Below are 25481 nucleotides of genomic sequence, written 5' to 3' on the forward strand. Positions count from 1 at the left end.
TTTAGAAAAGACAAAACCGTAAAGATGGGAAACAGAGCAATGGTTTCCAGGAGAAATGGGGATTGGGAAGGATAGACTGAAAAAGGGGCAGCAGAAGGAACTTTGCGGCCCTGATGGAACTTTTCCCTCTCATGACTGTGATGGTGGATACATTCCTCGACTTTGCATTTGTGAAGGCAAGAGTGAATTTTACTGTATGCGGATTTTAAACAAATTCACCCGTAAGTCGCACTTTATCACCAACCTCCGCCTTGAATGCAGAAGCAACCTTCACTACAGATCAAAGCGCACTACAAAACGTTTTCAAGGCTTCCTTCTAAGGTGTGTGAAGACAGACTGTATTATTTTTACTCTGCAAATGAGAAGCAGAACAAGTTAATCCTCAAGGTTCTGCTCCCAGTCAGAGATGCAGAGTTAGCACTGACGTCCCTAGCTCTTGCGGGCTCTACTACCATGGTACTGGGGACCAACAGCACAGTAACTACAGATTCTATCAAACTAATTACCTACTCACACTCTTCCATAAAGGAGAAAAATCAAGATAAAGGAGTATCCTAGAAGGCCGAAAGTGTGTGCATATGAAGTCCAAAAAAAAAAAAAAAATTAACCCTAACTTTGGCCTAGAAGACTCACTCCGTACAAGGAAAAGGAATCTAATTTACAATGAGCGTGTAAAATAAAAAAGGGTAGAATACTCAAAACAGATGGAAGCGCTAATAATGACGCTCCAAATATGGAAGCGCACCCGAGTAAACGGATACAAAGTACAGCTTCGGTCCTTCATCTAAGCCACCTAGGCGCCTGTTCATCCCCGTCTTGCAGGTGTGAGACGTAGCACAGCGCGCCTAGTTTCTTTAAAAAAAAAAAAAAAAAAAATTCACTCCGACCCACCAGATCCCAGAGCCTTACAAAGGTGACACAGTCCCGGGCCAGGCTGTGAACGGAAACCTGCCCGCCACCCGCAGGAGCTGGCCGTGCAGCGGAGTTTCGGTTTCTGTTCGCAGCAGGCAGGTGGGCGCGGGTCCAGCCGCGCGCCGGGCAGGGGCCGAGCCAGAGGGCGTCTGGGTCCCCGCGCTCGCCTCACGTGCGCGGCAGCGTGCGGCCTCCGTGGGCTGCCCCGAGCCTCCGTCATAACCCGGGGGTGCAGGCTGGCCCGGGAGGGGGAGGAGCCCCACGCCCGCACAGCTGGAGCCCGACCGCGCGGGGCGGCCGGCAGGCACCTCGGAAAAGGGGGGACGCCTCGCCCGCGCCCCCGCCCCCGCCCCGCGCCCTCCTCGCGGGCAGAGGCCCCGGAACCGCCGCCGGGCTTCACGTAATTGAAGCCCGAGGAGGGCGGCGGCAGGTGGTGGCGCGGGGCGAGCGAGGGGCCCGAGGCCCCGACAGGGCGAAGCGGGAGGCCCAGGCGCTCGGGGCGGCGGCGGGCTCGTTACCTCCCCAGATGCCCAGAGTGAGCTGGGACGTGTCCAGGTTCACCACATAGTCCCCCAAGAACCGGTTCAACACGTCCACGACCACCGACTCGAACACCATCGTCCTCAGCCGCGCGGGCCGCGGCAGCCGCCCCCCCGCGGCCCTTCTTCCAGCGCCTGACCTCCCCGCCCTCCGTCGAGACCGCTCGGTCCACCGGCTCCCGGGCGGCTCCCGCTCGCTCAGCCCCGGCGCCCGACGCCGAGCCGCGCCGCGAGCCCTGCGAGGGGCGGGGGCGGCCGCTCGCTCCGCGCGTGCGCAGGCCGCGCTCCAGGGCGGGGGCGGGGCTCGGCGCCGACCCGGGCGCGCCCGCGGGAGAGCAGTGAGGGCGGCTGCGCGGCCGCTCCTCTGACGCCCGCCCCTCCCCGAGCAGGACCCGCCTCCTCCCCATCACCAGGCGACGCGACGAGCGTAGGGAGCGGCCAGTTTCCCCGCCCCCCCGGCCCCGCCCTCGCCGGCCGGCCGGCGTCGGGACCCGCGGCGGGGGCGGGCCCGGCGCGGCGGTTACACCCGCTGGGGGTGGGGGCGAACCCGCACGCGGACCCGCGGGACCTGCCCCTAAGCAAGGCGTGGGCGGATTCCGGTCCTCTGGCCGTCACGTTGCGGGCGTCTCAAGGGAGGGTCCTAAGGAGCCCCCTCCCCCCATCGTTACGGCGTCCGGACGCCTGGGACGGCCCCGCCCTGCTCGGAGCGCCGGGCCGGGGTGAGCCGAGGGCGACTTAGCTTCTCCCGCCGCCCGGCTGCGGAGCGAGGGCAGTGAAGGGTAGGCTCGGCCTTGGGGCGCCACGCCACGCCCCCTTTCCCTGCGCGCTTTTTTTGGTCAAGTTATTCTCCGGGAGGCTCCTTCCATCCCATAGAAAACCTCTTCAGATTCAGAGCTAGAGAGTCAACCCGTCCAAAAGGTGCTGAGCGCCCTTCAAGAAATAGTGATACTGAGGCTCAGCCCTCGAGTCTTACCAAATGGCCGAAACTAAGTAATAATTAAGAGCTCTTTCAAAAAAAAAAAAAAAAAAAAGAGCTCTTTCAGCCCCATCCCACCCCCCATTTGGTCTTATATAAGAAGTAGGACCGAATGCCTGAGCTCGCAGAGAGGCTGGATGTGAAACACGGAGAACTATAATTAATCACCACCCTCTTGAGGTTTTAAGATGTAGGAGTGTACTTTGAACTTTTTTTCCCTTCGCATCCTGAACATTAAAGGGAAACCTCAAGGGGACTGGCAATGCGAGAAGCGGAAGCCAAGGAGCCTTAGCACCCAATGTCAGTCACAGGAAGAAAGGTCGATTATAAGCCCTTCACGGAAGAATCGCAAGGGGAGGGAATCATCAATTACCAGGCCCCAACAGGGAAAGAGGTACGCTGCATCTCCTATGAGAAATCAGGTACCCCTGCCACTCAGCTGATGAGAAACTTTCATCACCCTGAACCCCTGCTTCTCTCCAGCTGACTTTTGTTTAAACACCCCCCTCCTGGGGGGCCTGGGGGGCTCAGTCAGTGAAGCACCTGCTTTCCCTTCAGGTCATGATCTCTGAGTCCTGGGATCAAGCCCTGGGTGACTACCTGCTCAGTAGGGAGTCTGCTTGTCCCTCTCCCTCTGCTCCTCCCTGTCCCTCTCCCATATGCACACACACACTAGGACTCTCTCTCAAATAAATAGATACAATCTTAAAAAAAAAAAAAAACTCCCAAATTTCTCCTCCGTAAAATAATGTGCCTTGTTTTTGATTGTTGAACTTGCCTATGGTTTTGCAGTAGCTTGCCTGTCCCATGTTGTCATTCATTGCTGTTCCCAAATAAACTCATCCTTTGCTGGTAAAGTAACTGGCGATTTCTTTTTTTTTTTTTTTTTTTTTGGCGATTTCATTTTTAAGGTTCACAGTATCACCAACAGATAATGACTCTGATGACTGTTAATTCCTATATCATTTTAGCACTTTTTGTATATAGGGACCCAATTTTTTTTTTAAGGTTTAAGATTTGTCTTTGCAAGTAAGAATGCCTGGCAAAAAACAGTATAAATCTTGTTTTATATGAGTTCATAAATTGTATTTTCATACAATATTATATCGAAGGATCTTTATTATGTCAGCAATTCAATCTCTTGATCTTAACAATAATGAAGCAGAGGTGTTAAGGATCGATCCCAAGTGACATAACTAATGTTCTGCAGAAAAAGACCTGGAACCTGGAACTTCTTACTGACTCTGCCCTACCACCGCACCTGAATAACACAGAAACCTTTACGTACAGATAGAAGCTGAAATGCCCAGCAAAGGGAAGAACCCGTAATTAGGTATTTTACTGCCGTAGTATTATTTAGAAGAAGCCAGCTAGACAGAAGCTACAAATTCCACTATTAAATCTAGCACCATAGATTTAAAGTGCAAGAACTCCAGAACTCAGTCCAAAAATACATCTAAAATAGCTTGCAAACACTTCATACTAGTTTTCTATAATCCTGGAAAATCCTCTAGAATTGGATGAAGAAAGATGTACTGCTGAAAATATAGAACTGTAAGCATTTCAGTGATAGAGGGTAATGAAAGAAATTCTTCTGAGCAAGTATTAGAAGTATATAAGGGGATGCCTGGGTGGCTCCACGGTTGAGTATCTGCCTTCAGCTCCTGTCCTGATCCCGCGGTCTGGAGTTTGAGTCCCACATCGGGTTCCCTCTGTCTCTGCCTCTCTCTCTCTCTCTCTCTCTCTCTCTCTGTGTCTCATGAAATAAAAAAAAAATATATATATAAGATGCATATTGTAACTGAATTCTTACCTAATGTTAGGTGCAGTATCATGAACGCACATTTCCCAATTACTACAATGTACAATTTTGCACTCAGTCTTTTTGTTGCTTAATCTGAGAAAATTTATAAGACAAAACATAGTAATGTCATCATGTAAAAAATAATTTCACTTACTAAACCATTAAACCAAATATGTGTTGGACCTTGAAAAATAATTTCAAATACTTCCAAAAAAGAAGTGTTCCAAGTTGCAAATTTGGGAATATGTCAAGGTGTTTTTTTGTCCTCCAGATCATAATTAAAAAGCTGTACTTCATTGTTTGCTCAGATTTAAAAAAAATTTTAAGATTTTTTTTTTATTCATGAGAGACAGAAAGAGAGAGAGAGGCAGAGACATAGGCAGATGGAGAAGCAGAGTCCAAGCAGGGAGCCTGATGTGGGACTCGATCCCGGGACTCTGAGCCAAAGGCAGACGCTCAACCGCTGAGCCACCCAGGCATCCCTTTAAAAATTTTTTTTGAGTGAACCCTGACTGCAACATGATCTAACTTTACAATGAATCCCTAACTTTGTAACTAGGATTTGCTGGCTTATGCTTGCTTTAAATGCCACAGCTTTCCATCTTTGAAGTTTTGGCATACTGGTAGTTATCTTGGACATTTTCTTCCTCCTAATTAATTCCTCCATCCATAAGTATCATTTGTGTACTGCTTTTCCTGACCTCATTTGTGAGGTTAGCACTGTGGGAGCAGCCTGGGCAGCCCAATAACAAAGCCATTGAAGCAGATCACATTCCCAAACACATTCAGCTCCTGGAGGAACAGTTATAGAAAATGTCCATCTTACAGAAAAAGTTTTACTGACCTAGCCTCACAAAGCCCAGTGCTCCCATCTCAGTTAATGATTTAAAAATTATAAACAAAATTATTTGGGTTTATGTGTTCCAAAACCTTAAAAAAAGAAAACAAATTTGTTGGAAAGGAAATATAAGTAAAAGGTTAAGAGAAAATTTTAAAAGATTTTATTTATTTATTCATGATAGATATATATATAGAGAGAGAGAGAGGGGCAGAGACACAGGCAGAGGGAGAAGCAGGCTCCATGCCACGAGCCCAACGTGGAACTCGATCCCAGGACTCCAGGATCACATCCTGGGCCAAAGGCAGGCGCTAAACCTCTGAGCCACCCAGGGATCCCCAAAAGGTTAAGAAATTTATAAGAACTTTACTTAGTGTTGGGAAAAGTCTAAATTGATACAATCTTTCTAAATGGCAGTTTGTAAACATCTACAAACTGATATAGACATTTTATGATACATATGCATATACATGAATGTATATATGAATATACATATGTATCATAAATATGTCATATACATATAGTCATACATGACTTTTGGCTCAAAAATCCCACTTCTAGTGATATACTCTTAAGAAAACAGAAAAATTTTAAAGACTATCCCCACAAGAACATTCACTAAAGCATTATTTATAACAGTACAAAATTGGAACTATCAATAGGGAAGCTGGTTAAATGTACACATACACAATGGCTTACTATATACGCTTTAAAATTAAATGCAGATAGATCTATACTAATATGGAAGAAAGTCAATAATATATGCTTGTGAGAAACAAGAGACAGAACAGCATCACACCAATAACATAAATTATAAATATATTTAAGTGTGCAGAGAATTTATATAAATACATATATATACACACAGAGACAAATGTAAAAGTATGACCACCAATTAATACTAATTATCTTTATTTTTTCTCAAGTTTGTATTTAAATTCTAGCTAGTTAACATATATGGTAAAATTAGCTTCAGATGTAGAATTTAGTGATTCATCACTTTCATGTAATACCTGGTGCTCATTACAAGTGCACTCCTTAATACCCATCACCCATTTAGCCCATCCTCCACCCCACCAGCTCCCTCCATCAACCGTCAGTTTGTTCTCTTTAGTTGAGTCTCTTATGGTTTGATAACCTCTCTCTCCATTTTTTCTTTCCCATATGTTCATCTGTTTTGTTTCTTAAATCCCACATGTGAGTGAAATCATGGTATTTATCTTTCTCTAACATTTCATTTGGCATAATACACCCTAGCTCCATCCACATTGTTGCAAATGTCAAGATTTTGTTTTTTTTAATAGTTGAGTAATACAACACATCTTCTTTTTTTTTTTTTTTAAATTCTTTATTTATTTATGATAGTCACACACACAGAGAGAGAGAGAGGCAGAGACATAGGCAGAGGGAGAAGCAGGCTCCATGCACCGGGAGCCCGACGTGGGATTCGATCCCGGGTCTCCAGGATCGCGCCCTGGGCCAAAGGCAGGCACCAAACCACTGCGCCACCCAGGGATCCCTACAACACATCTTCTTTATCCATGCATCAATCAATGGACATTTGGAATCTTTCCATTGTTTGGCTATTGTTGATAATGCTACCATAAACATTGGGGGGCTTGTGTCCTTTCTAATCTGTATACCTACTAGTGCAATTACTGGGTCATAGGGTCATTCTAGTTTTAACTTTTTGAGGACCCTCCATACTGTTTTCCAGAGTGGCTGTACCAGTTTGCATTCCCACCAACAGTGTAAGAGGGTTCCTCTTTCTCCACATCCTCACCAGCACCAGTTGTTTTCTATGTTGTTAATTTTAGCCATTTTGACAGGTGAAAGGTAGTATCTCATTGTGGTTTTGATTTGTATTTCCCTGATGATAAATGATGTTGAGCATCTTTTAACGTGTCTGTTAGCCATCTGTATAACAGTGATTCTCTTTAGATGGTGAGACTTAGGTCATTTTCTTTTTTTTTTTTTTACAATGAGCATGGATTTTTTTCAAAAAAAACAAAAAAAAACTGCTTAATATTATAAGATTACTACAAATGAAGTATAATAAGACTTCCATTATCATACTAATTGAAATGTTGTTAGCCTAAAGCATATCAGCTTTGGAGATTTTGAACCATGGAAATTGAATTTCATTACATTCAACAATATGCCATACACTTAGAACATTTAAAAAGTGGATGTAAACTTAATTTGTTCCTCTACACTGGTGAAGAGAGGTGTATCAGAAATGTTATTATATTGTATATTCTTCTGTGACTCTTAGGGAAAATTGCTCCAAAATTGGAGCCAACTGAAGTTTGTGAGCAAGTTCTTAACCCTGATGGTGAATTTGTGTTAACTCTCAAAAATCTGCCAAAAGACATGAATAGACATACAGATGGCAAATAAGGAAAATATGTTCAATATTACTAGCTATGGGGGAAATGAAAATTAAAACCATAAATGAGTTATCACTATACATCAACCAAAATGGTAAAAAACAAAAAAAAAAAAACAAAAAAAGAGAGAGAGAGAGAGAGAGAGAGAGAGGTGAGTTAACACCAAATGCTGGTGAGAATGCAGAGAAAATTGACCATGTGTGCATTCGTTGTGGGAATTTGACATGGTAATAGCTACTCTGGAAAACAGTTTGACAATTTCTGAAAGGAAAAAAAAAATAAAAACAAAACCAGAAAAACTAAATATGCACAGACCATACGAGCCAGCAGTTGCACTTCCAGACATGTATCCTAGAGAAATGAAAACTGTGTTCACTCAAAAACTTGTACAAGAATGTTCATAGCAGTTTCATTCATAATAGGCAAAAAATTGGAAACGACCCAAAAGCTTTTCAACAGATGAATGGAAACAGACTGTATGTAGTACATCTAAACCATGGAATACCACTCAGCAATCAAAAGGAAAGAACTATCAATGCTATACACAACCTCAAGATACATCTCAGGGCATTATGCTGATTCTATTTACAAAATGTATAACAAAATTATAGAGATATAAAACAGATGAGCAGTTGTCAAAGGTTAGTATGAGAAAGAGGAACAGGTGTGGCTACAAATGATTAGCAGGGAGGAACCTGTGTTTATGGAGCACATTTGTATCTCGATTGTGGTAGTGATCAAATAAAATTGCATAAAACTACATACACAAATGAGTGCATATAACATGGGTGAAATCTGAATAAGCTTTGGATGGTGCCAATGTACCATCCTGGTTTTGACCCAGAAAACTGATGAAGAGTGTGAGGAAACTGGGTGAAAAGTATGAGGGATCTCCCTGTAATTTTTTTTTGCAACTTGCTATAAATGTATAATTTATAGACGAAACTGGGTGAAAAGTACGAGGGACCTTCCTGTAGTTTTTTTGGCAACTTGCTATAAATGTATAATTATTTTGAAATAATTTTCTTAAAGGCTCTGGTAATTTGGGGTCCGATTGGGGGTACTGCTGAGAATGAGATGAGCTTGGGAAGTAAGAGATTCTACAAGATGCTTGGTAAAATATTCACAAAGGAAAAGTATGTGAATGTGATACCTTACCAGAACATATTAAAATATCAATTACTCTGTATGTGATACATGTAGGTTTTTAATACATACTTGTTGAAAGAATGAACAAATGTTGGATATGAAGCCACACCCAACTCTCCCTACACTGAACACATTGCCAGAGAAGTAGATTACTATCTCATGAGCAACTTAAGGAGAGACTGTTCAGAGGGTACAAAACCCCACAGGCGGGGATCCCTGGGTGGCGCAGTGGTTTGGCGCCTGCCTTTGGCCCAGGGCGCGATCCTGGAGACCCGGGATCGAATCCCACATCGGGCTTCCGGTGCATGGAGCCTGCTTCTCCCTCTGCCTATGTCTCTGCCATGTCTCTGCCTCTCTCTCTTTCTCTCTCTGTGACTATCATAAATAAATAAAAATTAAAAAAAAAAAAACCCACAGGCTGTGATATTGGAGTGAGGTTGCAGCCCCCAGGAGGCCTGGGAACAGCTGGGACTTCCCCCTGCTGGTGTCTAACAGCCAGATATAGAGAGAGAAAGAGGAAACATGCGGAAGGCAAGATTCTGGACCCGGAATTAGATTCCAACGGCAGGGTCTAGGTGAATCCAGGGAGAATAATATAATCTCAAGAGTATCCAGAAGGAGAAAGGGGAACCCTCTTGCACTGTTGGTGGGAATGTGAACTGGTGCAGCCACTCTGGAAAACTGTGTGGAGGTTCCTCAAAGAGTTAAAAATAGAACTGCCCTACACCCAGCAATTGCACTGCTGGGGATTTACCCGAAAAATACAGATGCAGTGAAACGCAGGGACACCTGCACCTCAATGTTTATAGCAGCAATGTCCACAATAGCCAAACTGTGGAAGGAGCCTCGGTGTCCATTGAAAGATGAATGGATAAAGAAGCTGTGGTCTATGTATACAATGGAATATTACTCAGCTATTAGAAATGACAAATACCCACTATTTGCTTCAATGTGGAGGGACCTGGAGGGTATTGTGCTGAGTGAAATAAGTCAATCGGAAAAGGACAAACATTATATGGTCTCATTCATTTGGGGAATATAAAAATTAGTGAAAGGGAATAAAGGGAAAGGAGAGAAAATGAGTGAAAATATCAGTGAGGGTGACAAAACATGAGAGACTCCTAACTCTGGAAAACGAACAAGGGGTGGTGGAAAGGGAGGTGGGTGGGGGGCTGGGGGTGACTGGGTGACGGGCACTGACGGGGGCACTTGATGGGATGAGCACTGGGTGTTATGCTATGTTGGCAAATTGAACTCCAATTAAAAAAAAATAAAAAGAGTATCCAGAAGGATCCCCTAAAAGCTATGTTACTTCCGTACTTAAAGCTGGTACTGTATTGCCTGCATCATCATGGTAATGGCCACAGCCCACACAGTGGCAGATAAGGCCCTACAGAATTGGCCTTCCACTCCCCTCTACCCTTATCTAGAATGCTCCTTCCTTTTGTATTTGTAGACTCTTGCGGTTCCTCAGCCCTTCCCTGACCAACCTGGTTAACACTGATACCTGCCCCCACCAGTCAGAACTCCTCTATCTTCCCTGCCTTCTATCTTCCTCAGGGCACTTACCAACCTGATACACTATGGGTTGTTGGTTTTTAAAAATATTTTATTTATTTATTCACGAGAGACACAGGGAAAGGCAGAGACACAGGCAGAGGGAGAAGCAGGCTCCCTGCGGGGAGCCCGATGCGGGACCGGATCCCAGGCCCCCGGGATCACTCCCTGGGCCCAAGGCAGATGCTCACCCCCTGAGCCACCCAGGCGCCCCGACACAGTTTTCTACTTATCTATCTCTCCCCACTGTAATGTGTATAATATCATATAAGCTACTTGAGGACAATTAATTATTATTGTCTTGCTCATCATTCTATCCTCCGTGCCTAGAACTCACACCTTCGTGGAAGGCAGGAGACAAACCTGCCAAGTGCTGAGCTACTGCAGGCCGGCTGCAACCCCGCCCTGGTATTCTCGCCTGCGGCCTGGGGCGGACGCTGCGGAGCGCAGGCAGCCCGGCGGCTGGCTCCTGGTTGGGCTCCGCCAAGAGGGGGCGCTAGAGGGGCTGGAGGAGGAAGGAGCCGCTCGCCCCTTGCCGCTTGCTCCTTGCGGGGCTGCCGGGCTCCTCCCGTGTCTTACGAGCCTCCCGCGCAACCCGCCTCGGCCCAGACCGCTGCACTGCCTCAGCAGCCTCAGCAGCCTCAGCCTCTGACCTGCATTTTCCCCAACTTGCAGAATCCTCACCCTCGCTCCATCTCCGAGACGGCGGCAGCAACCTCGCCTTCCCGCCTCTCCATCCCGGAGGCACGCAGCGAAGCGGATCCCCCTCCGAGGCCCAGGCTTCAGCTGCAGGGCGCCCCCTCCAGGTGTCCACGTCGGGCCTTCGGTTCACTCATCCCTGGGCTTCTGTCTGCGGCCCGCGGTAACTACTCCCGGCATACGTGCAAGCTCTCTTTCACTTTACTACTCACCACGTTTGCACCTTGTTGAGAGTTCTGTACAGATCTCCTCCTGCGGGGAGCAGAGGGGACCCGCCCCTGAGTCCGCGCGGGCGCGCGTTTGGCTGAGAGAGGGAGGCGGTACCGTTAAGGCGAGGGGATGCAAGCCGCAGGGGAGCAGGGAAGCCACACTCGCGGCCAGAGAGAGCATCAAGTGTCTGGACTGGCAGCCACCGCCGGACTGTGAATAGTAATGAATCCAAGGATCCAGGGCTCGGATCATTTAGAGCAGGTCAGGCAGTGCGGTGCGAGGTGGGTCAAGATGAAGGCTGCAGACAGGCTCGGCATTATGAAGACCTGGGGGTCTGGTCTTAACAGTTTGTGGCACAGGGCCGTGGGGTGAGCAGACTCACTCCAAGCTCAGTCCACTGATACCACTGCCCTCCGTGTTTATTCAGTCCAGCCCTCCCCTACCCCCCCCCCCCCATTCCGGAGCCAAACTTGATTTAGACAGTATTCGAAAGACCTCCCGGATCCGAGCCCGCTGCCCATCTAGACTTCTGACTATTGACCGCTATCTCTTGCTTCTATTCGCTTTCCTCCCTTTGTAAACCATTGAGTGCACACGGGGCTGTATGACTGTGTGTGTGTTCCTGCTCCCGTGAACCCTTCCCCAGAGCCTGGGCCACCTCAGTGTGCAGTTCTAAGGCCAGCCTCTGTCACCCTGCCTTGCCTACCCGACCTTACCTATTAATGCAAGTAATCTGAAATACACAAATAAGAGTCACTGACCAGGATGGAGTGGGAAAGTCCTGAGTTAGAGAGAAGCCAGAAGGCAGTCGTTGACATTTAGGCATAAGGCAGTTATGAATCTCAACTAAGTCACAGCAATCTAAGTGAATAGAAAGGCATAAAGAAGGGGCACCTGGGTGGCTCAGTGGGTTAAGCATGGGGGACTCTTGATTTCAGCTCAGGTCATGATCTTGGGATCTTGGGATGGAGCAGAGAGTGGGCTTGAGGATTTCTCTCACACTCCCTCTGCCCCTCCTCCTGCTTGCACATGCTTGTGTATGTGCAAGCACGTGCTCTCTCTCTCTCAAATAAATATTTGAGGAAAAAGAAAGCAAACAAAGACTGGCATAAGTGAAAAGGAGGACATAAAGGTAGAATTTTTGAACTCTAAAAACTGATTAACTGTAGTGGATGAGGTAAACAAAATAATCCCAAGATTGTGTCATTCATAGTAACTGGAACATGAAAGCAAGGTATTGGTTTTATAGCAGATGATGAGAAGCTCTGTTTTTGGTTGGTTCCATGAGAGCTGAAATCTAGGGAAAAATATCCAGGACACGGTATTGTTCATCTAGAGATAGTTAGAAGCTAAGAAATGAGGTCCCAGTGAAAGTCCAGGACAAGATATGAACACTTGAGAGCTCCCTACGCAGAAGCAATTACCCATACTCCATGTGTGGATGCCATTTAGAAGTAAAGGAATGTAGATAAAGGAAAGTTGACAAAGGATTGAACAGTGAAGAAACGTTCTCATTTATGGAAGAGTCAAATGGACACGAGAGGGGAGGTATAGGAAAGAAGCCAGTGTACCTGAAGTGGGTGGCCGCAGACATCCCAGATGGATGTGTAGGAGGAAGGGGGTCAACACTATTAAAACTGTAGAGTTGTCAAAAAAGATAAACAGTGAGAAAACACAACCAAACTTAGCTGTTTAGTGAATATTTGAAAGGTCTTTTGTTTTACCTACCAAGAGATACCAAACCAGTCACTTAAAAAGTTGATTTTAATCACCAAAGTTTCACTAGAATATTTGAACATTATATTTACCAATAGTATGCTTAATTTAGAAAATTAAGTTCATGCCCACACCTATCAAATTCTTAAATGCACATAACAATATTCAATATTAAAATATTAAATATTAAAATATTAATTCAATATTAAAATAAAATTCATTTTCAGTGAGGGCTTATTAATTAACGCAATACACATCCACATTAATTTTTGTAACTTTGCAGTATTTAAACCCTTCTTGTTCTAGTATATGCTTTTATTATCACAATCTAACAACATTCCTGGTAAGAATCTAAACTGATCTATAAATAAACCAAACAGTCACCTCCACATATTCTATTTTCTGGTTGCCTTAATCACAGTTTGTCTTTATTTAACAATGACTTGCCTGGAAATATGCTAATCTATAAGTAGATTTTTAGCAAATTATTTCTAAAACAATTTTCTAAATCTATGTACTTCTCTAAGTCTTGACAACATACCACAGGCGTGTATGTGGGGCCACAAGAAAACAAACCCCTTGCTCCCCAGTCTACATACGTATCCGCATAGACAGATGTGATGTAGAAGTTGTAGTATGCACCAGAATTTTAATAATAATATTGTCCATGTCATGTGGAGATAGCTTATGTACTTTATATATACACATATATAATTCACATTATATGTACACTTCATACTATATATACTTCACAGTACACACACAATTCACATTATATATATAATTCATGTTATATATATGTAGATATATATATATATATATATATGTTTCACATGTAGTATCACAGATGGAGGATAGATTTTTAATAACAACAACAAAAAGGACTGCTGGCACATTTATACTCATGTATACCAGAAGTGTGTTTTTATTTAAAATACTTTGTTTAGTTCAACAATTGCTTATTAAGTAAAACCTGATAAGGTCTAAAGTTTGCCAATGTTCACATTTTATATGACCTTATTTCCCAAAGAACACAACACAATATTCCCAGAATCTCTTCCTTGAAAGTAATCATGGTATTTTTCTACTAGTAATAAAAGTAGTCTCCGTCTATTAGTTATCACATTTATACTGTTCTTAGATTATACACTGTGCTTTTTATAGCCAAGGAAATTCTGAGTCAGATGCACTAATTTGGTTTTGTTAATGTTAAATTAGCTGAGTCAAGCCTTGGCTACCAATTCAAACTTTGGTTTTCCCTCAAAGGAAGTTGAAAGAGCACCATCTAGTGGAGTTTTTGACTTAGGATCCTTCCAATTGGGTCTTCAAATTTGGTCAAATTTTTTATACAAATTATCTTTTAAATAATAATGATTACAAATCCACTCCTTTATTTTCTAAAATAAATCCTAAACATATTTTCAACTAAACTTAAGATTAAATATCAAAATCAATAATTCATTTATGACATTTTAACTACTGAATTGATTTTTGTCTCACTTAAGTATTATTACATACTCAGGGGTTTCTTACTTTTCATGCAGATTTATATCTTTTTAAAAGATATTTAATTGGCTGTAATTTTATGTTACTGGATGAAAATTTTTCACTTTTGTTTATTCCCTTATTCCATTATTTTTCTGTTCTGTACCTTTTAGCATCTACTCCTCAAATTCCCTAAATGATTCCTCCTCACATGAAAGTCTCTCTTCAAAAACCTCCTCATCAAAGAGGCTTTCAATGACCACCCTATCAAAAATAGCACCATTCCTCTGGCCCTACCTCTATTCTGTGACATTATTTCCATATCCTGTTATTTCCCTTATGGTACTTAACGTTAGCTCTTATAATATGTATTTATATCTCTCACCATAATAATTTCTTTTTTTACAGATTTTGTATTTTTTTAAAAAAATATTTTATTTATTTATTCATGAGAGCCACATCGAGAGAGAGAGAGAGAGAGAGAGAGAGAGAGACTGAGGAAGAGACACAGGCAGAGGGAGAAGCAGGCTCCATGCAAGGAGCCCAATGCGGGACTCAATCCCGGGTCTCCAGGATCAGGCCCTGGGTCGAAGGCAGCCCTAAACCGCTGAGCCACCCGGGCTGCCCAAGAATTTCTTTTTTTAAAAAAATATTTTATTTATTTATTTGACAGAGAGAGAGAGAGAGAGAGAAGGAGAGCACAAGCAGAGGTAGTGGTAGGCAGATGGAGAGAGAGAAGCAGGCTCTCCGCAGAGCTGGGAGCCTGATGTGGGGCTCGATCCCAGGACCCCGGGATCATGACCTGAGCCAAAGGCAGATGCTGAACCACTGAGCCACCCAGGCGCCCCTTTGTAATAATTTCAACATTGGCTCTATTATTTTACCCATCTCTGTAGCTTGTCATTTAACTGGGTAGGATTCTGCTGTTTGATACCACATTGTGTGGTGTGACTTACTTAAGCCAGTGAGATATGAGCAAATGAGATGTAAGCAGAGTTGGAACGACACTGGCTCAATTGAGCTTGCTTTCTCCCTTGAAGCAATAAGAACACACCTAGAGTGAGCTAGCAGAGGATGGACAATACATGGGACAGTGCCTTGTCAGCAGGGTTTCCCCAGTTGCCCCAACTGACTTAGTTATGCTGCCTTTCAGCCTATGTTTTGGAAATTCTAACTATGATTGGTTTTTTAAAGGTATTTGTGGGTGGTTTGTTATGTAGCAATAACTAACTCATACAGCCTCCTTATACTGTAAACTCCTTGGGTACAAGCCTTTTCTATGTTTTCTTCATTGCTACATCCCTAGCACACAGCACTACTGTGCCTGGCAAGTTGCATAAGTGAATCGGGTGAGGCCATATATTATATTATGACTTAACTAATAGCTTTTCTGATGGTCTATCTTTGTATCCTCAATGTAGGACTCAAACTTAACAACCTCAAGATCAAGAGTTGTGCTTTCTACTGACTGAGCTAACTAGGCACCCCTACCAAGTATTTTAAATGTAACTATTTTAAGTGCACAGTAAAATGCTATAATAATGAACTTAATGGAATGGAGTTGTGACTGGCTTCTTTTTATGATCACTGAGTAGTCTAACAAGGAAATTTAAGAAAGCCATCCTACCTCCCCATAGAAGTAGGCACAAGGTATACCTTGTAAGCAAGGGATCATTTTGAACTAGATTTTAAATGAAGAAGAATGAGTAGTAAGGTACCAAAGTTCTGTGGTATGGCTACAATATTTTAGTCTGAAAATTTTTTGAAAAAGAGATATTACCAAATTGTCACCTACACTTTTCTTTTATAAGTAATAAAATACTCATTAAATGTCTCATTTTAAGAATTTTTTTACCCCCTAACCCAAGGTAAATAAAATATATGGCTTCGGGTTATGAAATTATTAGCTTCTTGGGGCACCTGAATGGCTCAGTTGGTTAAGTGTCTGACCTTTGATTTTGGCTTAGGTCATTATCTCAGGGTCATGAGATCAAGCCCCATGTTGGGTTCCATGCTGGGCATGGAACCTGCTTATGATTGTCTCTCTCCCTCTCCCTCTGCCCCTCCCTCTTGCTCTCAAATTCACGTGCTCTCTGTCTCTAAAACAAATAACAAAGTTATTAGCTCCAAGCCAAGGTTTATCAACCTAAATCTAACATTAACAGTTGGGCTGGATATTGGAGGGGATTCCCTGTGCGCTATAGAATGTTTACCAGCATGCCTGGCCTCTACCCAATGTTTCAAGACATTGCTATATGTCCCATTAAGAGTAAAATCACCCCCAGTTGAAAACCACTTCTCTAAGTTAACAATTGTTTGTGAAACAGCTACTGTAAACTATGTTTTGCTTTTGGATGATTTTTAAAGAATCAAATGATCAATATACCAAAGAAAATTAGTATTTTTTTAAAGAATAAGGCAATAAAGTATACTAAGCCAAAATATAAAGTAGGATAGGAAGAATAAAAGTAAAATATTGGTCATTATACTAAATGTGAATGGGTTAATTCCTTTCTTGTTAGACACAGACTGAGTCAAACAACCCAATAGATATATATATAAAATCATAAGATATGCCTCTAAAAGAAAAAACACAAAAAGATTGCTATTAAAGGCAGAGTTAACATAAGAAAATTTGGCAAGAAAAATTCAAGATGCTAACATTAATGTAAAATTAACTAGGATTTAGGCCAAAAAGAATTATTACGAGAAAGAGAAATGTTTATGTTGATAAAAAGTACAATCTACAAAGAAGATAGAACAATTATATCACTTTATGCACCAAACCACATAGAATCATAATACATATGCTATTTGAGATATTGTAGAAGTTGACATTTCATTAAATAGAATTTTTAATATATTTCTCTCAGGAATAAAGATTCAGAAGATCTACATAATAACAGAAAATTGATTATATATATCTATGTCTGTACATAGACATATATGCAGATGAATAATATACTTGGTATATTGGGAAGATTTTCTAAGCATAGCACTGAAGCCAAATATTCCAAGGAAATTTAAAGACAAATGATGAAGTGAGGAAAGGATTTTCAACATCATGATGTTATTTTTTTTTTAAAGATTTTATTTATTTATTCATGAGAGACAATGAGAGAGAGACAGAGACACAGGCAGAGGGAGAAACAGGCTCCATGCAAGGAGCCCAATGTGGGACTCTATCCTGGATCCCGAGATCACGCCCTGAGCCAAAGGCAGACGCTCAACCGCTGAGCCACCCAGGTGTCCCAACATCATGATGTTAAAATTCAATATAATTTTATAAATTTAAAAGAACTCTCCAGCAGAAACGTATGTAAATGATTTAAATAGACAATACATGACAGGAGAGATATAAATTCTTAATAAATATATGAGAAAGTGTTCAAGTTTTCAAGTAACAAAACAAATACAAATAAAAACAAGAAAACACTTCTCACCTATAGAAATCGACAGACATAAAAAATATTGATAGTAGCCACATTCTGAAGGAAATGGTGAATCGTCAGCCTTGACATCAGTGATAGTAGTGGAAATTGGTATAATCTTTCTGGACAGTCATTTGACAAGATATATATCACAAGTCTTTAAATTGTGCTTACCAGAGGCACCTGGGTGACTCAGTGGTTGAGCAGACATCCCCTTGGGGAGCTGCTTCTTCCTCTGCCTATGTCTCTGCCTCTCTCTGGGTCTCTCATGAATAAATAAATAAAGTCTAAAAATAAAAAATAAATAAATTGTGCTTAACATTGAATCAAAACAGTCCACTTTTAGTAAATTATTCTAAATAAAATATACCATTTATTGAAGTTTACCTCTGAGCCAGGCAGTGTAGCAAGCATTTTACAAACATAATAAGATTTAATCCTTAGAACAACTCTGTTAACAGATGTTAATTATCAATTATTACAGGTGAAGAAACTAATGCACAGAAAATTCTAGCAACAGGCCAGAAATTAAACAGCTGGAATAGAAGTTTATATGTAAGTCTATAAGAATTCTAGAAAAAAAGGGGGGGCATATATACACGTCTATAAGAATAAGGATGTTTACTGCAAAGTTTATCATACAAAAAAGTAGGAAATAGTGTTTGTTATTCATTAATAGGGGATATTATATAAATTGAATCCATTCAAAAATCATATAAATTTTGAAAGGAAATGTATTTAGGATACACTTTTTTTTTGTTTGCTTACTTATTTGAGATAGAAAGAGAACTTGAGAAGGGGGAGAGGCAGAGGGAGAGGGAGAGAATCCTAAAGCAGACTCCATGCTGAGTGCAGAGCCCCATAGAGGACTCCATCTCAGGACCCTGAGATATTGACCTGAACTGAAATCAAGAGTCAGAGGTTTAACTGATTGAGGCACTCAGGTGCCCCATTGTTGAGTTAAAACACCTGGTAGAAAAAGATTGTCATAGTAATAGCTTTAAAAAACAAAAACAAAAACAAAATACTTGCTTTATGCCAAGTACTTTAGACATGTTTATTGCACTCTCTAAGCATTTGCATAGAAAGTAGTCTGGGAGGATTTGTACTATGGTTGTCTCCAGGTGTTTGTTTGTTTGTTTGTTTGAAATAAATAAATTTATTTCAATTGGCATATATTTGTTTCGTAGTCAGGAAAATGAACTGTAAAAATGAAAGAGAAAAAAATCTTTAAGAAACAAGTAACTGGAGCTTATTTATATTGTTCTGATACACACATGAGCCAGGAGAGTGTGCTATGCTTCCATCTTTCTAAACCTTCTATCTTTTTAAGTAGAGCACTACAATTTAAAAGATGATCATCGTATCTTATCGTGGATTCTTTAATAAAGTCCTTGTAGTCATGATTTAGTTTTCAAAATGTTGGATATATTTCAGAAAACCACCAAATGAAATACAGCAGTCAAATAGGTTTCTGATTTCTCTAACAGAGTTACACATGTAACTCAGATGTCTTCATATTTCCCCTTCCTGGAGTATGAATATAGCCCAAAGGATGTAGGTTATAATGACAATAGAGCCCTCTCTCCTGCTAAATCCTTGTATCCCAGCACATCAGTGCCTCTCTGACCACAGCAGGATCCTGGGTGGCTCCAGCTTTCTGAAGTGAATTTGTTTGCCAGAGTTACTCATATTGATCCTTGTCTCCTGTCCCTCGCCTTGCCTGCTATTGTCTGCAGGATGTAATTTCTGGTGACAGGAATACGTCTTTGAGATACATGACTGAGCCAGGAACTTGATATTACCATGTTTGACTTTGCCACTATCAACTTGCTCACTTCAGGGAGGTCAGTGGAATTGCTGACAGTGTTTTCTCTCAATGGGTCCTAGCAGCTGCTCTGTTCCATTAAACACAAATGAATGGTTAATTTTATTTAAAAAACAAGATCTTTTCTTCTTTCTGTTAAACACAAACGAGTGGTTAATTTTTTCTAAACAAAGAGATCCTTTCTTTTTTCTTCTTCCTTCTTTCTTTTCCTTTTTATTGATAGTACACTTCATTTTGATAGTTTACTTCATTGTAAAACAAATGATAATTGTCAAAAGTTATAAACAGAAAATCGAAATATACACATCCATGCATGTACATATACATTTTTCATTCTTTTGTTTTTTACAATGTCTTATTTTAATATGCACAATATTAATTAGTATTTTTCCCACCTGCGTTCACCAGATTAGGAACGGTAATCATCTTCTGACATCACCAAGTTGCCTATCTCCTAATCCACCAAGTATCTTCTGACATCACCAAGTTGCCTATCTCTTAATCCACCAAGTGATCATCTGTATTTTTCTTTGTTTTAGAACATTTTACCTTCATCTTTTCCCCTTGTAAAGATTACCTACTGATATTTTACATAAAGGAGGAAACCCAAGTGACATTTTTGGTGCAAAGATTATGAGGAAACTGGAGTTACATGGAAACTTTTCAGCTCCTTTTTTTTCTTAGGATTCTTTTATTTATTTGAGAGAGAGAGAGAGAAAACCCGAGAGCACATGTGGGAGGAGGATTAGAGGGAGAGACTCTTCAAGCAGACTCCCCAATGAGTGGACCTGATGCAGGACATGATCTCAAGACCACCTATGAGATCATGCCTTAAGCCAAAACCAAGAGTTAGACACCCAACTGCCTGAGCCACCCAAACAAGCCAAAACGTTTTGGTTCTGAGGGGAAGGTTCTATATGTCAGAAGATGCCAAAGCTTGTGAAAAGATTCAATGATACTTCTGGAGCTGTTAGATGCATTGATGGGTTTATACATTCTATCTTCCCTGATACTATTAAGTTGAGCCATATGATACTGTAATGAAATGTGGGTTGTACAGCAGAGTGAAGATAGATCATCTGGAAGAGAACAGTGAAGTGTTTCAGTGGAAAAAAGTTTTATTGACTTCTATAAATGTTAGTTAACATATATTCCCCTAAGGATAAGTTGGACATGTCCAATCTTCCCTCTACTCCTGGCAAGTATATTGAAGTCCACAAATCTTCCAGAGAGCCAGCAAACTCTACTAATCTCTACTTTTTTTTAGATTTTATTTATTTATTCATGAGAGACACAGAGAGGCAGAGACATAGGCAGAGGGAGCAGCAGGCGCCTTGCGAAGAGCCCAGTGTGGGACTCATCCCAGGGCCCTGGGATCACGACCTGAGCCGAAGGCAGATGCTCAACCACTGAGCCACCTAGGTGCCCCCTAATCTCTACTTTTAATGAATATTACCAATATTTACCAATCTCTATTATTATAGAGACACCTTCTTCCTTCAAGGAGCTCTGAATCTATAGGGCGAAGACATGCAACCAGTTATGTCACAACATGTTCATGGCCATGATGGATGCATGCTCAAAGTGTAACAGAAGCCTAGAAGAAGGAGTACCTATGACTCCTTGGGGGAATCAGGAAGGCTCCAGAGAAGGACATGTGGGTGGACTTGGGTTATAGAGACAGAAATAAATAAGGATCTCTGCCATAGCATTTTTCTCACAAGATATTTGGCCAGAACTGGGCATTCTTCAACATTACAGGGATCAAACACAGCTAATGTAGCTAGAATGGCAGGAAGGGATTGATCCCCACTGAAAGAAGCACAAAAGGATACACCAAGATTCCACTGATGAGAGATTCCACCCGGGGAGAAACCTGCCTTCAATGTTAAGAAATCATTTTGGATGTAAAAGTCAGGGCCTTAAGAGAAAAAGAAAAGTAGGCTCTATCTTGAGGATCAGATTAACTGAGCCAACTCAGGCACCTTTAGATCAAATGACTTCATTTAATCTGGCTTGGTGAATATATCTCTCAGAAATACTCAAGGGCCAAGGCTTTTATCTCTGAAGAAAGAAAACCTTCCCTACATGATGAGCTTTCCTAGGGCTCGTTTCACTCCCTTAGATTCTGCCTTTTATTCAGTCATCTCATTAGCCATCCTGGCTTTATGCCTTCATAGCCACTCCTATGATGTCAGCCCTATGAGGTATCAAGGTGAATTGGTCCCCAGGTAGCTGATTTCACCATCTATGCATTATTCATACAACAAATATATGTTGCTGCCTACAATTATGCAGGAGAAACATTCTGGGTGCTGAGTATACAAAGCAGAGTCCCTATTCTTCGGGAGCATTTTCACTCAACTCTATGAAGTATATTATCCTGACTACACTTAGGCAGAAGAGACGTGCAATTGACATAAAATCAGAAATCCTTGCACATTTAACTTTTTACACGTTGCTGTATGTGTACCTTAAAAGGACCAATAAAGATAAAACATGCGGTCAGAGTTATAATGATTTTAACAAATCTCAACCAATCTAGACATTTTCTTGGTCAAGAATTTCATTCAACGTCATGTAAATCTGAGAAAGTGTTTGCATCCGGTTCGTATAAAGGAACTCTATTTAACCGAGCTTATTTTTCAGTCTTACTAGAGCCCAATCTTGGTAAAGGATTAAATTATATGTGTACAGTGTGTACATACATATTTTAATATATGAATACTTTTGAAATTACCCTTTTCAATACTGTTTATGAAACTGTGTACTTAATTGCTATGAACTCAACCGCAATTTCCTCTTCAATCTTTAAATTTCTATTTTCCCAAATGACCTACTTTAAAGGTTTATTTTCAGCATTACAGAAGCCATTAGTCTATGCAAGCAATTAAAGAGCATTGCTGTGGGATCAGTGGAAACCACGGATACGTTCAATTGCCCTTCTTTTAAGTCAATGAACTAAAATGGATCTGTAATTAACACCCATATGGTGGGCAAGCTCACCTTGCTTAAAAAACAAGCTACTTCAATAGTGATTTTTATCTTGATATCAGAATCATTAGGGCAGCAGGTCCACAGAGCAGCTGAGAGCTTTGCAAGGAAAGCCAGAGGGTGCCATGCCAGCCATCATTGATGGGAGGTAAGGGACTTGTCAGGGATTAGGAAGGTCTTATGGAAACTTCAGGGAGGCAACTGAGAGGCACCTGCCCTGAGCAAAGATCTGCTCCTTGGTCCCCAGCTGCTTTTCATGATGGGTATCTATCTGCCCTGAACATCTGCCCCTCTAAATACAGTACTTTGAATAAGTTTTGCTCATTGACTCTTTACAGGTAATATTCTCTTCACCTAAAAGGGCAGAGCACACTGAATTATTACTCAGCTTGACGATTCACAGCCACTAATCCTAGTAATGGTGTAAGCCTGCCTTATCTTTGATCCAAAAGTACACAACAAAGGGCCAAAAATATTGTTAGTCCCAATTCACTGGGAAATGAAAATAATCATTTTTGATTATGAGGCTGATTTGATCAGTGAGGCTGATGTAACACTTAAAATCCATGAATTATGCCCTAATACATAATTGACTAGGAGGATGCTGGAAGGGACCTTTCTGCTTCCTCTCAGGACCAAGACTCATTCATTCATTCCTGCAACTTCTGATCCTCCCAGATGGTTCACAGCCGAACTGCACGCACCCTGAGCACTGCCAGTGTGCAGGAGAGCACTTCCTCCTGCACGTGCATGCCTCCTCTCCAGGGGCAGCTCACATCCAGTGACTGGCTGATGCGGGAAGTCAAAGGTTCAGCCCCCTTGTCCAGCTGCAGTGCAACATAGGCAAGGCTGTCTCAGCTCCAGAACCTTTCAGGGGATCAGCTGTTGGAACTGCCCTGCAGCTGGGCTTCTCTTTCTAATCCATTCTCTTCCCTCCCTTTCCCTTCCTCCCTCTTGGGAGCACTCTCTGTAAACTTCCTGCATGGAGTTTTCCAGGAAAACTGACCTAGACAGCACCTGAACAAAAGGAGCAAAAGGCATTCACTGAGCAGAATTTCAGAGAGCTAATTTTCATACCCCTCCTGTTAATTGTGTTGTAAACCCAGCTGATTAGAAACCTGAGCTACAAGTGTTAGAAGATCTAGTACCGCAGAGTTGGTGCAACCTCCTCTATTTCTTGAAACACACAGCCTTCTCAGTCCCTCTCTCATTGTCCTAGTTTTGTTAAAGATATGATATATCAGGTTTAGCTGCTTTTACCTGGAAACTCAAACAAGTGGCTTCAACAAGATAAAGTTTGATTTTCTTCTCAACTGAAAGAATTCTACTGGGGACTGTCCAGGGCTGGAATGGTAGGTAGCTCCATGGTTATCAGAGGTTTGAGTTTGTTCTTTTTTCATCATGTTGAGCTCCTGACCCCCAACCTCATTTTTGCTCAGGATTCAAGCTAGCTGTGGGAGCTCCTGCCATCTTGTCTTCAGGCAGAAAATAGGAGGATGGAAGGGCAGAAAAAGTAATTTTCTTGTGGCTGAGTCAGACATTTTTAAAAAATATTCCTAGGGATGCCTGAGTGGTTTAGTTGGTTAAGTGTTCAACTCCAGGTTTCAGCTCAGGTCATGATCTCGAGCTTGTGATTCTCTCTCCCTCTCCCTCAGAGCCCCTCCGTCTCCCACTCGTGCTCTCGCTGAAATAAATAAATAAAATAAATATTTAAAAAAAATTTTAAGGGCAGCCCAGGTGGCTCAGCGGTTTAGCGCCACCTTCCGCCCAGAGCCTGATCCTGGAGACCAGGGATCAAGTCCCACATCGGACTCCCTGCATGGAGCCTGCTTCTCCCTCTGCTTGTCTCTGCCTCTCTCTCTCTCTCTCTCTCTCTCTCTCTCTTTCTCTCTCTGTGTGTCTCTCATGAATAAATAAATAAAATCTTTAAAAAAAATAAATAAAAGATAAATACATTTAAAAAAATAGTCCCAGAAGCCCAGCCCATAGACTTTGATACTTGTCTCCCTGCAAGAAAATAAGGGAAATATAATTTTTAGTTGGGTCCATGTGATGCCTGATAATATAGGTATCAGTTACTAACTGATGCAAGAGTAGGCGACCAGTAGGCTCTGCCCCACATAAGTTAAAAATATCCACTTAAAAAATATATATATATGGCAAGATTAATAGGTGACCTCTGACCGCGGCGCTCCTATGGGGAAATAACAGGAGAGGAGTCCTCCTCTCACAGACACAGCCAGAGCCTACCCTAACCACATGGGAATGGAGTCCACATGGTCTGATGTTTCAATTTTCCAAGGGAAGCTGACAATCCAGATTTTTATGTGAACTTTACTTATTTTAAAATCAAAACCCACATTTTTATAAAATTCTATCTAAATTTTGTAATCTGTATCTAATCATATTTGAAATCTCTGATCAAGAAGAAAGCCAGTTTTGGGGCACCTGGGTGGCAAGTCGGTTGGGTGTCTAACTCTTGGTTTTGGCTCAGGTCCTGATCTCAGGGTCATGAGGTTGAGCCCTGTGTTGGGCTTTGTGCTCAGTGTAGAGTCTGTTTGGGATTCTCTCTCTCCCTCTCTATCTGCCTCTCCATCCCCCCACCAAATAAATAAAAAATCTTAAAAATATATATATTAAAAAAGAAGAAGAAAAGCCAGTTTTCCCCGGGGGCAACATTTTAGAAAATGTTATATCATGCAATAAGAAATGGATTTCATTGCTTTGCAATTGAAGTTGAAGGAGGAGGAGGAGTTTGAAATCAAGGTGTCAGTGACCAAATACGTGGACCAGAGCAAATTGTCATATCCTGTGCGCAGGCAGCCCATCAGCCCCCTGGCCCTTATCTCCCCTCTGCCAGTGAGAAGGGGCTGGTTCAGAAGCTGGGGTGGCCAGTATTTTCACAAGCACCATTCTGGATAATTAACCCCTTCCCACCCTACATAAAATGCCG

General features: G+C 42.0%; 2 protein-coding genes across 8 annotated transcripts in view; one reads left to right on the plus strand and one right to left on the minus strand.

Moving 5' to 3' along the window:
- VPS13A (vacuolar protein sorting 13 homolog A) overlaps positions 1–1659 on the minus strand; it is a 234742-nt gene extending 233083 nt beyond the window's left edge. For 2 of the 4 annotated variants that reach the window (XM_077906353.1, XM_077906364.1), the window contains exon 1: positions 1431–1659. In XM_077906353.1, the coding sequence (XP_077762479.1) occupies positions 1431–1530 (100 nt within the window). In that variant the 5' untranslated portion in view covers positions 1531–1659. Of the gene's footprint in view, positions 1–891; positions 1148–1430 lie in introns of those variants that run through there. The other 2 variants (XM_077906342.1, XM_077906335.1) reach the window with 2 other exon arrangements.
- A 293-nt stretch (positions 1660–1952) lies between these two features.
- Positions 1953–25481, plus strand: part of LOC144318895 (uncharacterized) — a 55228-nt gene continuing 31699 nt past the window's right edge. For 2 of the 4 annotated variants that reach the window (XM_077906391.1, XM_077906383.1), the window contains exons 1-3: positions 2471–2821; positions 10841–11027; positions 18191–18261. In XM_077906391.1, the coding sequence (XP_077762517.1) occupies positions 2726–2821; positions 10841–11027; positions 18191–18261 (354 nt within the window). In that variant the 5' untranslated portion in view covers positions 2471–2725. Of the gene's footprint in view, positions 2231–2470; positions 2822–3637; positions 3761–10840; positions 11028–18190; positions 18262–19942; positions 20140–25481 lie in introns of those variants that run through there. The other 2 variants (XM_077906375.1, XR_013384866.1) reach the window with 2 other exon arrangements.

This window comes from Canis aureus, chromosome 1 (assembly GCF_053574225.1).
Source record: "Canis aureus isolate CA01 chromosome 1, VMU_Caureus_v.1.0, whole genome shotgun sequence".
Classification (NCBI taxonomy): domain Eukaryota; kingdom Metazoa; phylum Chordata; class Mammalia; order Carnivora; family Canidae; genus Canis; species Canis aureus.